We start from the raw sequence: 14628 nt of genomic DNA, 5'->3' as shown, positions 1-14628 counted from the left end.
AATTACCAGCCTCACACCGCTGTGATTCTGTGGCGGTCCGACAGCCAAAGATGAAATATGGCAAGTGGACCTCCAGTCTCCAGTCTGGAGGTTCATGGTCCACCACCACAACTTACTGGCGAGTGTGAGTCGCCCGTGTATATGCGGAAGTGCTTCCCCTGTGTTCGAGTGTGGATGGACCGTTGACGTTTGTTCGGCCGCCCGTTTTTTGAACGAGTGTAATTGCCTCGACCCTGGTTTCAATTTTGATTATTGTTCTTCACTGAAGCCGGCATTACTGCATGTGAGACATCAACTTGGCGCGTTAAGTGCTCTTTGGGCGCAGGTGCCCAGTGGATCTATTTTCACCCGTGGTTCCCTGGGTGACCGTCTCTTAGATGAGCGCTTGTTTCCCTTTCAGTACCCTTGTCCTGATGAAGCCCTAAAGACCCTTGTGGCTGAAACGCGACCGCGACAGCGTCGACACCCTTGTGATTAGGAGTCCCTGTTTAGTTTATCTTTGTTTGTATATTCAGGCGCCTTATGCAAAAGAGAGCTTTGAGAGAAATTACATCTCAGGCGCATTAGGGATCTCCAGTATAGAGTTATATCACTCGAAATTAGGAGTGTATATATCGTGTGATAGGTTGTATATTCCTATCTTTGGGTACATTTTTTGTAATTTTTTGTAATTTTTTGTAATTTTTGTATATATATGTAATGTATAGACTGTATTTGTGATTTGTATATAATGCATTATAATGTGTGTATATAGTGAAGTTGTTTCTTTGAACTTATTAGTTTTGCGCCATCCTTTTTCCTGTACTAGTTTATACGCCCTCTGAATTTTTGTAAGTAAATTGTTATATATTTAGTTATATAGAACAGGATAATTTATTTTTCATGTTCTAAAATGATAAATTGAATGTATTCCTCAATACCAGTTTGTTCTATTTTTTCATCTTTTGATGCTCCTTGTCCAGGTATGGGAGGGTAATGTGGGCATAACCCCTGTTATTGTTTCACCACCACAACTACAGCGGTCCAATGGACTCCCATAGCCATGATATGGCCCTAATTCCAGAATATTGACTACCACCATATCATCAATCCTAGATTTTATAAGTGCGTTTATATTGTAAAGGTACATAGATGTAAAGTTAAGAAAGGCAAATCAAAGCTTACTTTAACAATGTAGTTATAGTTGTTTTTCTTGATTTTATAAGTGTGTAGGTTGATGTAAAAACATGATAATGAGGTAGAACACCTTGTGCTATTAGTGTGTTATGCCCAATTTTGAGGTGAACAAAAAGAACCAGGAGCAAATTGCACAGCAAGTAAATACTGAACTTCCCTCCCTGGACAATCAGTTTTTTCTAGGGAGACTATTTGTACACAAAAGCCTGCAAAATCTAGATTTTCCCAGTTTTACAAAGGAAAGTCTTAATTTTATTAAAGACAAGGAGACAAGTACTATGACTTCTTATCTTGCTTTATTTTTCGACAGCAGCAGTCAAGACAATAATGAAAGAACTACCAGTGCCAAGAGACTTAGGGACAACAGCCTACAGAATCAAAATTGTAGTCCAACATGTCCGCAATCAGAATGGTGGTTGGGAGCACACTGCCTCACAGTCCCAGCACAGTTCGCCCCTTTGCATCCTGGTAAATGCAGTACACAGTTCAAACTTACTTCAAAATTAGCTGAAGTTTTTCACCAAAGTTGGTGCAGACATTGCTGTATATCTCTAGACACGCGTTTCTGGGTTGAGCCCATCTTCAGTAGAGAGCAGCAGTATTAGAAAGCAAAGGACAACAGCCTACAGGGACAAAATTGTAGTTCAACATGTCCGCAATCAGGATACAACACTTAATGTAACACTTATCTTGACTGCGAAAAATCCCATTTTCTTGCTGCTCACAGTTAAGATAAGTATATCTCCATATCTATTATAAATATATATATATATATATATATATATATATATATATATATATATATATATATCCATCAATATCCAGGAACCCAATTTGGAATGGCCCCACGGAAGATGGTTAAAAACACTCCTTTATTGCAGCATGCTGGTCAAAGACAAGCAGGGAAACACTTCCAATCTTCAGATCGCCAGACGCGTTTCGAAAGTCAAGGCTCTCTTCTTCTGTGGCTCGTGTAAAAACATGAAGTTGCTGCATATTGAAGTCTTTATATCAAACACCTGCCCCGCGCTCGGCCTCCTGGGTGTTGTAGTGTTAAAATAATTCCAAGTGGATGCGCACTTCATCTATTGTGTACATAATTACTTCCCATGTGGGTAGGAGTGAAAACATGCCATCCCTCACTTTGCTTTACTGATGCAAATGAATGTGGGCACGAACGCAAACCTGGATAGCGTTCGCTCCCCTTCCGCCTTTGATGTCGTGACACCCAGTAAGTGCCAGGAAAGGTCATTAGTTCATGAAGGGCCATTTCCGCGACCGGGAAAGGCCGCTAAAAATCCATCAATATCCAGGAACCCAATTTGGAATGGCCACACGGAAGATATATATACATAGTTAAGGTATTGCTGGTTACAATATTTTTGTCAGTATAATAATTGCGCATATTTAACTGTCCCTATTCATCCCTCTTCCAGAAAATATCTCCAGATCCAATGGCAGGGGGCAGGTTCTAGGTTTTCTCATCAGTACGGAAAAATTGATTCTTGCTCCTTTCCAACAGATAGTGTTCCTGGGGTTTCTAGTCAATTCAGAGTCAACAATCCTTCACTTACCCACATCCAAGGTCAAAGCAATCAAAACTGAAATTGCTCAAACTTTGCTCACACCTTGCATATCTGTCAGGATGCTCACCAGGATTGTAGGTCTCCTATCTTTAGTGGCGTAACAAAGGCCCCGCAGTGCAGGGGCCCTAGCTTCAGGGGTCTCCTCAGCAGAGTACCATGGCCCGAGAACTCCTGAGTGAGTACATCACCTCCATTTTTCAAGTTTTATTACACCAGTGCCTATCTTCGTCAATTCAGACCAAATTTTTCGGGACCCCTTCATTATCTGGCTCTCCAAACACTCAAAATCAGGGATATTTTTATTCCGATCTTGTGCAATTGGATCCTGAGTCGCCAATGAAGCTTCAATGGTGGATAGACCATTTAGATGCCTAGAACGGCAATATGATATTTGCCTCAGCTCCAGATCTCCATTAGAATCTGATGCACTCCTGACAGATTGGGGCAACTGGTATGGAGAGACCGTGACTGGCGGGACATTGTCATTGACAGAGTTAAAACTGCACCAAAATTGTTTAGAGCTGCTAGAATTTCGCAAAAAAAAAGAATAGGCAATCTTACCACAGTGCAGAATATAAATCATCTCCGAGGCACATGGTCCAAATCTTTGGCAGAGCCAGCAAAATGGTTTTGGTCGTTTTTTCTCCATCACAGTATATCTGTTCAAGCAGATTAACTTGCTGGTACCGTCAACACCATAACTGACTGGCTTTCATGTGTCACAGTGAAGTTAGCCTATAACGGAAGTAGGTTGACCCAGGAAGGAAAATGTTTGTGACATATTAATAGATCAATGGATAAGAGGGCTGACTAAAAGCCACTATAAGTAAGTATATTATATATTTTAGGGCATATGTATCAAGAAAGCGTTTTGCGAGTCCTTAAAAGTGAATTTTAGTGATTTGCAAATAAGGACTCACAAAAAGGCAATGTATGTAGGATTCGCAATATTTATTGCAATTCCTACATATTCCTTAATTACGAATCGCAAATTGGGATTTACAATTAAGGAATAGCTTCCCATTCATTCCTATGGACCTAGGAATGAATGGGAAGACATTCGCAATTTGCAAGTACCTATTAGGTACTCGCAAATTGTGAATGCAATTTCAAGGGTGCAAGGCTGTCAAAGGGACACCCTGTAGCGCCCCTGAAATAAGCATGTGCTCCCATGTGGCGCACATGCATGCACTAAGGGCATGTATGTGCACCACATGGCTCTTTGAAAAATGCAAAAAAGGGAATTTTTCAAAGAAATCGCAAATTACCACCGACTTGAAGTTGGTGGTAATGTGCGATTTCTGAAGCTAAAATCGCACAAATTTGGGGTGCTTCCAGAATTGCATTTAAGGAATCACAATTTACGATTCCTTAAATGCATTTGCAGAATAGGGAATCGCACATTTTGCGATTCCCTATTGTGCAAGGGCCTTTTGGGATGATACATCCCAAAAGGCTTTTTCCCCTTTGCAAATGGGCCAATTCTGAGAATTGGCCCGTTTGAGATTCGGAAAATGGCTTCATACATATGCCCCTTAATTCTACTAAGCTTAAGAGGTCTTGGCTAATATCATACCTAAAAAAAAGACATATTTATTATCTGTGATTGTTGATGGGCCACAGTGGGTTAACCATATGATGGCATTGGGATTCATAGACTGCTTCAATTACCCATGATATTTAATTAAATCAACATCAATATTGAGGATGGAAAAAACACCACGAAACTAGCAGAGGGGTGTTATTAATTAGACCAAAGGGGGCAGGTATATTTAGCCTCTGTATAATGAAGGGTCCTCCCTCTGCTCCTTTGTCCTGTTATATGCCTTTGCCTGGTGAATAGTGGCAGAAGTAAAGGGAAAGAATAAAACATTAGAACCTGAAGACACCGTACGTTTATTGATGTTTGCTCTTGCTATGAAAGTTTTTGGTATATGCAGGGCTGGCTGGCAGGGGGATTGGCCACCGGCCCAGACCTCTGCCTTTACAATGGGGGTTCCAAAAGATAAACAGTTCTTTGGGGCAAGGCTGTATTTCATCAGAGGCGCCTGAGCTGGGTTGGTGCCTTGACGTTCCCTGTCAGCTCTCTCTGTGAGAGAGCTGTCTATTTGATGGGTGTGTAGCTGGCTGAAGGGGAGACTAGCCTTCTAGAGGTCTAGACTTTCTGTCCTTAACCAGGGGTTGCCCATGGATGGACAGTTTATTAGAGTGTGACTGTGTCAATCACAGCTGCCCTGAGCTGGGATAATGCCTTGAAGTTCCCTGGTTGCATCCATTTGTAAATAAGTGATTCTGGTACCTGCAGAGACCTTGGTTGGCTATCTGAGCATGCCCTGAGAGGGTGTAAATATAATTCTAATGACGCATAACAATGTTCTGTCATAAAGAATTCTTCAACAAATAGTGTGTACATTTTAGCATGCTTAGTGTTTGAATTTGAAGTAAAAGAAGCTATGATTTACTATGAATACCAACAACCTGTGATCTGTCTTATGTATTGTATGTGATTGGGAACTGAAGAGGTGTTCTCCACTGGGTAACATGTGCACTATATCTATTAACTATCTGTTAATTAGTGGGAAATCCTCTCGACTTGCAACTGCCCCAATTCACTTTAACAATGCTGTATTGTATGAGCGGTGATTTATTTTATATGATGAGAGAACAATTCTGCAACAATGCACATTATTTTTGATTGCCTGTTTTCATGAACACAGAAACCTCTTAGTCAATGGGTAAAAACTGATGCAACTAATACTTTGCTGGGAGGGCTATAATAAAAGTTACTCTGCATCTCTTAGATGTGATTCACACCCTCATTATGTTCTCTGTTCCTTACAGTGGGACCTGGTATGTGATTGGCGGACTATGCGGCAGGTGGCCCAGTCCATCTACATGGCAGGGGTGCTGGTTGGAGCAATTGTATTTGGGAGTCTCTCTGACAGGTGAGCTTCTGGAAATAAATGTGCCACTGACACACATAGCAATGGGAGGGGGACTGGCTTTTAGCAAAATTGGGAGATCGTTCCACTGGTGTACCTCTGGAGGGCTGGTAGGGCTGAGAGGAAGTGTCCATCATATGGCAGCTGTACGCGCAAATGCTATTAAGCCTTAAAAATTAAAACACATGACTTTGAGCATTTGATGTGTGACAGCCTCCCTCTTCATACTGAGGCAATTCCACAGGGTAGCTGTTTAGAAGTAGAAAAAATGCTTGTGGAGGCCACTGCATCTCAATCCTCTCTTATTGAGTTGCAATTTGCTCTGTGTATTGTGTACTGAAAGTTGGCTGGTTTCCTGTCAAGATCCTGTTATCAACCAACTTTTATGGTTACAAAAAATCCTCATATTGCATCCAAACATTATTTTCCATACGGTAGAGGTTTGCAGCAAACCTCATGACGTTTATTGCTTTATATAATTCAAAGTGTATTAATTTCTCTAAGTCATTTAAATGAGGAGTGCCCCAAATTGACACTAATTATTTCAAGACCAATTTCGACCATGCACAGGTGTGAAATAAACCAATTAGATCTGTTTTGCATACCCCTAAGAAAAAATGTTATGCATTGGCTGGGGCGTAATTACTCCATATTTACAAGGTGATGTATCTAGGGTAATGCGTTACTTTTTGGGATCCTGCGTCAAAATGTACCTGCGCCTGAACCGGCTGCATCATGTATGTATTAATATACACAAAGTAGGCCTTCTGTCATAACTTCCACTGTAAAAATTATGCATTGATAGTTACGAGATTTTTATAAAATAACACAACGACGGCAAGTGTGGTGCAGAGGCCCAAAAGCATCAAAGATCCTGTGTCTCGAAAACCCACACAGAGGAAATGATGCATTCGCTTTTGTATATAAAACGATAAGCCAGACAGAACAGTGTGGCAAGCACAACTACCCCATGGAGGTGTTGATTTTGCAACTGGGAGTCGCAAGGAGACGATCACCACCCCCTCACCGCCACAAAGGCAGCGCAGGCGCAGGGAGCACGATTACCGGCAGCGAACTTACCTCATTGATCTCAGGGAGGATGGGATCATCAGGCTTAGGAGAGAGTCCATCGTCCAACTGCTACACCAGATAACGCCAAGGCTCCAGCTACCAATGACCAGGGCCACCAACATCTCTCCGCAGGTCAAGCTCATGGCTGTCCTCTTCATGTTGGCATCTAGGTCATTCCAGATTACAAGAGCCAGAGTGGCAGGAATCTCCCAGCCATCTTTCTTGGCTTTCCTACCCTCTGTCCTAGACACCATCATCCACCTAATACCACAGTACTAAGGGTGGGCGGCAGGCTCTGCTCTACTGGCAACATTCGCGGAGTTTCACCAAACTGTGCTCCGCTGGGAGCACGAAGTTTGGCAAAAATTCTACCGTAGTGGAGCAGAGTTTACCAGTGCTACCGCCCAGTCTGCGTTAAATTTCGAAGCTTTGCACCATCTCGGTGCATAGAGGAATCATCCTCAATGCATACCAACCACCAAAGAGAGAACAACCAAAAGACAGAAGCAGCAGCACTCAGTGGCGTCACTAGGGTTGGTGTCACCCGGTGCCGGTAACTCATGGTGTCACCCCCTCACAACTTACCGGATGGACCATCTCACCCTCTGCCTGCACCATGTCCCCTCTGCCAGCACCATCTCCCCTCTGCCTGCACCATTTCACCCCCTGCCTGCACCATCTCTCCCTTAGCCTGCACCATCTCACCCTCTGCCTGCACCATCTCCCCTCTACCTGCACCATCTCCCCTCTGCCTGCACCATCTCTCCCTTTGTCAGCACAATCTCCCCTCCGCCTGCACCATCTCTCCCTCTGCCTGTACCATTTCCCCTTCACCTTCTCTCCCTCTGCCTGCACCATCTCTCCCTCTGCCTCCACCATCTCTCCCTCTGCCTCCGCCATCTCTCCCTCTGCCTCCGCCATCTCTCCCTCTGCCTGTACCTTCTCCCCCCTGCCTGCACCATCGCTCCCTCTGTCCACATCATCTCCCCTCCGCCTACACTATCTCTCCCCTCTGTCTGCACCATCTCCCTTCTGCCTGCACCATCTCCCCTCTGCCTGCACCATCTCCCCTCTGCCTGCACCATCTCCCCCTCTGCCTGCACCATCTCTCCCTCTGCCTGTACCAATTCACCCTCTGCCTGCACCATCCCTCCCTCTGCCTGCACCATCTACCCCCTCTGCCTGCACCATCTCCCCTCCGCCTGCACCATCTCACCCTCTGCCTGCACCATCTCACCCTCTGCCTGCACCATCTCTCCCTCTGCCTGTACCATTTCACCCTCTGCCTGCACCATCTACCCCCTCTGCCTGCACCATCTCACCCTCTGCCTGCACCATCTCACCCTCTGCCTGCACCATCTCTCCCTCTGCCTGTACCATTTCACCCTCTGCCTGCACCATCTACCCCCTCTGCCTGCACCATCTCTCCTCCGCCTGCACTATCTCACCCTCTGCCTGCACCATCTCTCCCTCTGCCTGCACCATCTCCCCTCTGCCTGCACCATCTCCCCTCCGCCTGCACCATCTCACCCTCTGCCGGCACCATCTCACCCTCTGCCTGCACCATCCCTCCCGCTGCCTGCACCATCTACCCCCTTTGCCTGCACCATCTCTCCTCCAACTGCACTATCTCACCCTCTGCCTGCACCATCTCACCCTCTGCCTGCACCATCTCCCCTCCGCCTGCACCATCTCCCCTCCGCCTGCACCATCTCCCCTCCGCCTGCACCATCTCACCCTCTGCCTGCACCATCTCCCCTCCGCCTGCACCATCTCACCCACTGCCTGCACCATCTCACCCACTGCCTGCACCATCTCTCCCCTCCGCCTGCACCATCTCCCTCTCTGCCTGCACCATCCCTCCCCCTCCGCCTGCACCCCCCTCCCCCGCCTGCAGCTCTTTTAACCCTTTCCTTGTCGTCTTCTCCACCCCCCCAAACCCCCCATGGTTTCCCCCTCACAGTTCTCGGCTCTTAACAAAGTGACAGAAATAAACTCATTAAATGTGCTTTGCATTCGTGCAGTGGCAGTAAAACAATGTGAAACTGTTGCCTACGTTCTCACAGGCAGAACGGACAAGATTGCCCATACAAGTTGCCAGTAATGACTCATTGGCAGTGGAGTGAATGTTAAAAACGAACATCACTTTGCCTGACGCGCAAAATATACTTGCACCCTCAACTTTCATATTAACATTTTTTCGTCAACATGGCAGTTATTTTGGGGACTTTTTATTGTATATAAGATAATAAAGCAGACTTACAGAATGCGTCCTACACTAATTCTTAGCCAACACACCGACATGAATAATATATACCAGTGAGCCTTGGTTCTGCGCTCCGCTTTGCTTATTATGAGGTCAGGCTTCAGTGGGTTGTGGCACTTTTGAAGCATTTATTTAGAAGAGAGTGCATTTTTTGCCGAATAAAAGCCATGCTCTGTTGCGCTGTATTCAATTTTTCCAAACAAATATATTTCTTACTCATTCTGCGCACGTTCCCTTGCACGCAGATAACAAATGGTACGTCATTCCGCCATTTTATATGCTCATTTATGCATTTCTAAGATGTCCAAAAGGTGTTGCATTTTCAAAAAGAGAGATGTGTTCATAAGTATAAAAGAGATGTGTTCATAAGTATGAACGCATGATGAATCGTGCGTGCGACACTGAGAGAGAGGTTACATTTAAATAGAAACAGAAGACACACTCGCCCTTACCTTCGAGCAGGGCTGTGTTACACTGCGTAACAAGATGGTGTCACCCCCATGTGAGGGTGTCACCCGGTGCGGTCCGCACCCCCCACACCCCGTAGTGACGTCACTGGCAGCACTCCAATCTGAGCTGCTGCTATACATGCATGCATGCACTCACCCATCTTCTGCTCTAGTCCAGTTTTTGTAGCCTAAGCCTGCTCTTCTTGCTCTGGGATCTACTGCCTCTGTCTGCTCGAGCAAGGGTGGACTCCATCTTCTGGAGAGCAGGCAAAAGTGATGACACTGTGCAGTCAGTGAAGTGCATGTCGGATTGTTGTGGTGAATGGGGAGAGATTCAACAAGAGCCGAAGAGCAAGCAACACCGACAGGAATGAGGAACTGCTGGAATACACCCAGTAGTATAAGATTAGGGCTGTCATGTTGTCCTGACCTAGCACATCTTCTTAAAGTGCTCATGTCTGGGCTTCATCCTTTCTCACTTTATTGGCCCATCTGTCCGAGCTCCCAACTAGAGCAACTGGGTCTACTCTGCCAAGGTATTTCTGTTGAGACTGAGAGCTGAGAGGAAACCCGCTCCGCCCTGCTACAGTGCAGCTCAGGAGGTGTCCTTAATCTTGGCTTTCTTCTACAGGCTGCAGAAACCCAGACCACCCCGTGTTCTCCACCCTGACAACGGTAGCAGTCAGACAACTGCTATCAGGGAGGACAGCAATCTGGGCACATTTCAGTGGAGACTGGTCTTTGAGTCTTTGCCAATTAATCACAAGTCCAACTCCGCTGCTTAAAAAAACCCTGCAGTACCTATATCCCTCTATATGGAGCTTTCCCACTAGGACTAGTGAGTATCTAGTCTACTAGATCGTTACTCTGAATTACGCCTATGATTACCCATAGACGGACGTGGGTTCACGGTCACCTATTGGAGGCACATGCCACATGTCTCCCACAACCATTTTTCACTTGGTGTTTACTCATTGATTATCTCCTTGGGTTTGACATTTGGCAGTATCTTTGCGCTTTTGGTGCTGTTTGATAACCACATCTTTTACACTGAGGCCCACTGGTGATAGTGGTTTTATTTCCTTTTTCTTTACTTGACTCTCCAGGTACTCTTTCTACTTAGAAATTAAGCACTCTATTCCTATGCTGCTTTCTACACTTCCCCGTAGTTTGTCTATTTAGGGCCAGATATAGGTAGGCAAATACCGGTCGGTAACGGCCGAAAATACCGAATTTCGGCCGTTACCGACTGGTATTGGGCTTTTGTGATGTAGGAACCCAAAAAAGACTGATTCAGTAAATACGAGTTAGTAATTTACCAAATCGGAAATTACCGAATCGAAATTTACCGAATCGGAAAATACCGATTCAGAATTTACCGAATCGGTATTTACCGAATTCTTATTTACCGAATCGGTAAATAAGAAATGGTAAAAAATTAGTTTTGAGATGTAGGTAACTTCTAAAATACAGAATTTCATTAAATTCGGTATTTAAGAGACGGTAATTGCCAAGGATTGAAAGCAGGTGTACAAAGATACAGGCTACACCCCCAAACCATCCTGGACTTGATCAGGGACCTTCACCCACTTTTGGTGCATCCAACCCCAAGGGTACATGCCATCCCACCCCATGTGCAGGTGCTCTGTAGCCTACACCTGCTTGCATCTGGGAGTTACCAGGGGGTGATTCCTGCAGTAGGTGGGGTGTCCCGGAGCTGCCTGTCCCGTTTCTTCAGGAAGTTCCTAGAGGCCATGATGCAGAGGATGCAGCATTATATCTGTTTCCCTATCACACACGTGGAACTGCTCAAGACCAAGACTGACTTTTATCAAATTGCACAGTTCCCACACGTCATCGGCTGATGGCACCCACATCCCAATATGCCCACCTGCTGCCACAGAGTACATTTACAGAAACAGGAAGTCAACCCACTATATCAAAGTACAGGTAATCTGTGATGCCAACAACATTATCACAGACATAGTGGCCAAGTTCCCAGGAAGTACCCACGACTCCTACATCTTTCAGAACAGTGGGATCTACACACGCCTGACAGCGGGGGAATTCAGAGAAGGATACCTGCTAGGTAAAACACTGTGACACACCCTGATAGATATTGCAGATGTATGTGTATGTGTGCATGTGATTAATGGCTCTCTCATTTACAAATAGGGGATATCGCATATGCCGTCCGCTCGTTCATCCTGACACCCTACCTCAATCCTTCAACCCCGAACCAGAGACGATACAACGTGGCACACAAATCTACATGGAACGTTGTGGAGCGCACCTTTGGGCTGTTAAAAAGCAGGTCCCAGCTGCCTTCACAAAAGTGAAGGGGCACGGCAGTACTCACCACTCATCTGCTGTAAGATGATTGCAACTTGTGCAATGTTGCACAATCTTGCTACAAAGAAGGGCACAGAGGTGGAATTGACCGACTATGAGGACCACGATGATGAACATGCACTAGCTGAACCCAACACAGCAGGAGTTGCGCCAGCAACAGATGGCAGACAGAGACGGGCAGAGATCACACGGACCTACTTTTGAGTAAGTAAAGAGACACAGACAGGTGGAGTATGTACCCAACGTAGTTTAATCGTTGGCACTATGCAGGCACTCAATGGCATAAATGTGCAACACAAATGTTACCCATGTAATAATGGTAGTCCTGGCTAACTTCCCCATTAAAGGTCATGGAGTGTGGGCAGCATAAGTCATTTACGGCCACGCCAACCGGTCCCAGATGAAAGTGGCTGGCTGTCCTCACTGGGTGTGTGGGCTGTTGGATCACCATGGCACCTGCTGCTCCTCCGTGTCTCAACAACAGGGGCGCTTGTCATGCTGCTCCTACTGGTGCTTTCCTTACTTTCAGGTACATCCAGAGCAGCAGTATGTGCTGACTGTGCATTAAGCAGCACCTCTACCGCACTCGTCACCCTTGCAAGGTGCCTGGACACCTCATTGCAGCTGTGTGTAAGTCCCTCTTGCATGTTGACGCATCGTCTGCATAGAAGGGAAGTGTCTGTGGCCAGGCGGTTCACTGTCTTAGTGTGTTGCTGCGCTTGCTGCCTGTCCTTGCGCCTTGTTGCCCTGTTCTGGTCCAGTTTTGTGCACAGAAGCTGCACCGATTGTGTCATGTCCCACACACCTGGGGCCATCTCCCGCATCCCTGCAGCCATCTCCCTCATACTTGATGCCATCTCTTTGTTCTCATCAACCAGTGCACTGATGCCCTTCCCTATGTTTTCCATGTTTGCATTCAGGTGCCTCATCTGGCGTTGCACAGACTGGATGGCCTTCCCCTACATTCTTTAAATCTTCACCATGCTACCCTCCAGCCCACGGAAGACACTGGGACCCTCCACATGTTGTGCAGCACTGCTATCTCTGGGCCTGCGGCGTCTGGTACCTGTGCGGGCACCCTCTGCGCTGGACTGCTGTGTGTCAGTGCTTCCTTCCCCAGCCAAGGTTGGAGTGTCATCCCCCTCCATGTCACCTGCTGACGTTTCCATTTCAACCAGTGGGGCAACTGTATGCCTCCTACTCTTTTGAGCTGCAGGTGTTGTTTGCGGCAGTGACGCAGGCAGGTCAGGTGAGGACAGTAGCAGAGGGGATTCTGAACGCTCTGGGGAGGACTGCAGCTGTGGAGACATTTCAAGCTCTTGGGATGGTGGCTGTGTTGTTGGTGCACCAGTGTCCTCTGTGACATTCCCTGCATGTGTGCCTGACTCCTGGCTGTCATCCCTCTGTGGTGCAGTGCCTTCCTTCTCCCTGGTACACCTGCGAGATGTCTCGCCTGTGGACATAAAAGCGTACATTAGGTCTGTGCTCCTGCCTCACTGCTTATAGAATTAAATTCTTCTCACTGAAACACTGTACATATTGCCTCAGCTTGATTATGACTGATATGTTGTGCATAACTTGCTGCATGGTGTGCTGTATGACATGGTAGGTCTTTCAATGACTACATCTCCCATAATGCATTGCTCCTGTATACTGCTACCTCTACTGGAGTGGGATTAACACTGCCACATAGGGGAAAGGGAAGGTGATGGGGTGGGGGTGATTGCTGTGCATGCTTCTTACCTTTTCTGGTGGCAGCTCTGGCTGAGCTGTCTGCATCTCTCAGTCCACAGGCGCTCTCTGGTTCTATGGTGGACTCCACCAGCTCCTCCAGCTCAGTCAGGGGAGGTACACAGGTCTTCCATCTTCCAGTTCGGTTTGCCTCTTTGTGGAGCTCTGCAATTTTCTTCTTAGTCAAGCTCCTGAGGTCGTACCACCTCTTTTTCAGGTCATCTATGTCCCGTGGAGTCACTCCTACTGCATTCACCTTGGCCTGTATTTCCAGCCAAATCTTTCTTTTGGCAGATTCAGCCACAGTCAGGGACTGCTTTCCAAACAATTTATGGTTTTCTTTCACCACCTCCTCCAGGAGGACCTGCAGCTCCATGGTGCTGAATTTTATTTTTCTCTTCCTCTCTGGAAGTCCCTTTTCACTGCTGCTTGCCATTTTCCAAATTTACTCAGCTCTGCTCTCACAGCCTCTCCAGAACCTTCTAATTGCTTCCAGCTGCCTGGCTGCCTGGGTGTTGGCACTTCCTGGTTGGGAGGGGGGTGGTTGCACCTGATTTGCTGACTCCTGAGTTTCACTTTTCTTTCCTAACCGATTCGGTATTTACCGAATCAGTAAATTCTGAAAGGCCAATACCGAATTTTACCGGATCCGTAAAAATTACCGAATTTTTATCTACATCCCATTTACCGTTTCTAAAATACCGAATCGGTAAAATTCGGTATTTTAGAGTCGGTAAAATGGGATTACCTACATCTGGCCCTTAGTCTTTGTTTATAACTTGAGCCAAGTAACCTAGCTCAAAACAGAATTTTTTATTTTCATTATTCATCCACTGTCGATACCAAGACTCCCTGATCCCCATGTGTTTTTAGCGCCCTGGGGAAGGTGCGATCTCACCTGTGGGTCATCACCGAAATACACGTCGGTGCACACTGTGGAGACCACCCAAGATAGAACCGCTGTATATTACGTCTGATGCATCAACAAACCAATAAGTGATTTAGAAGTGCTACTGTTTAGGACACTTATTTCATCAAGTATTACCTTCACTGAA

General features: G+C 46.2%; 1 protein-coding gene across 1 annotated transcript in view; it reads left to right on the top strand.

Moving 5' to 3' along the window:
• Window positions 1-14628, top strand: part of LOC144781543 (solute carrier family 22 member 6-A-like) — a 623507-nt gene that overhangs the window by 64279 nt on the left and 544600 nt on the right. Inside the window, exon 2 of the mRNA XM_078660448.1 lies at window positions 5604-5707. Within this exon, the coding sequence (XP_078516574.1) occupies window positions 5604-5707 (104 nt within the window). The remainder of the gene's footprint in view (window positions 1-5603; window positions 5708-14628) is intronic.

This window comes from Lissotriton helveticus, chromosome 9, assembly GCF_964261635.1.
Source record: "Lissotriton helveticus chromosome 9, aLisHel1.1, whole genome shotgun sequence".
Classification (NCBI taxonomy): Eukaryota; Metazoa; Chordata; class Amphibia; order Caudata; family Salamandridae; genus Lissotriton; species Lissotriton helveticus.
The sequence above is the reverse complement of the archived record's forward strand: the minus strand, read 5'-3'. Positions and strand labels throughout refer to the sequence as shown.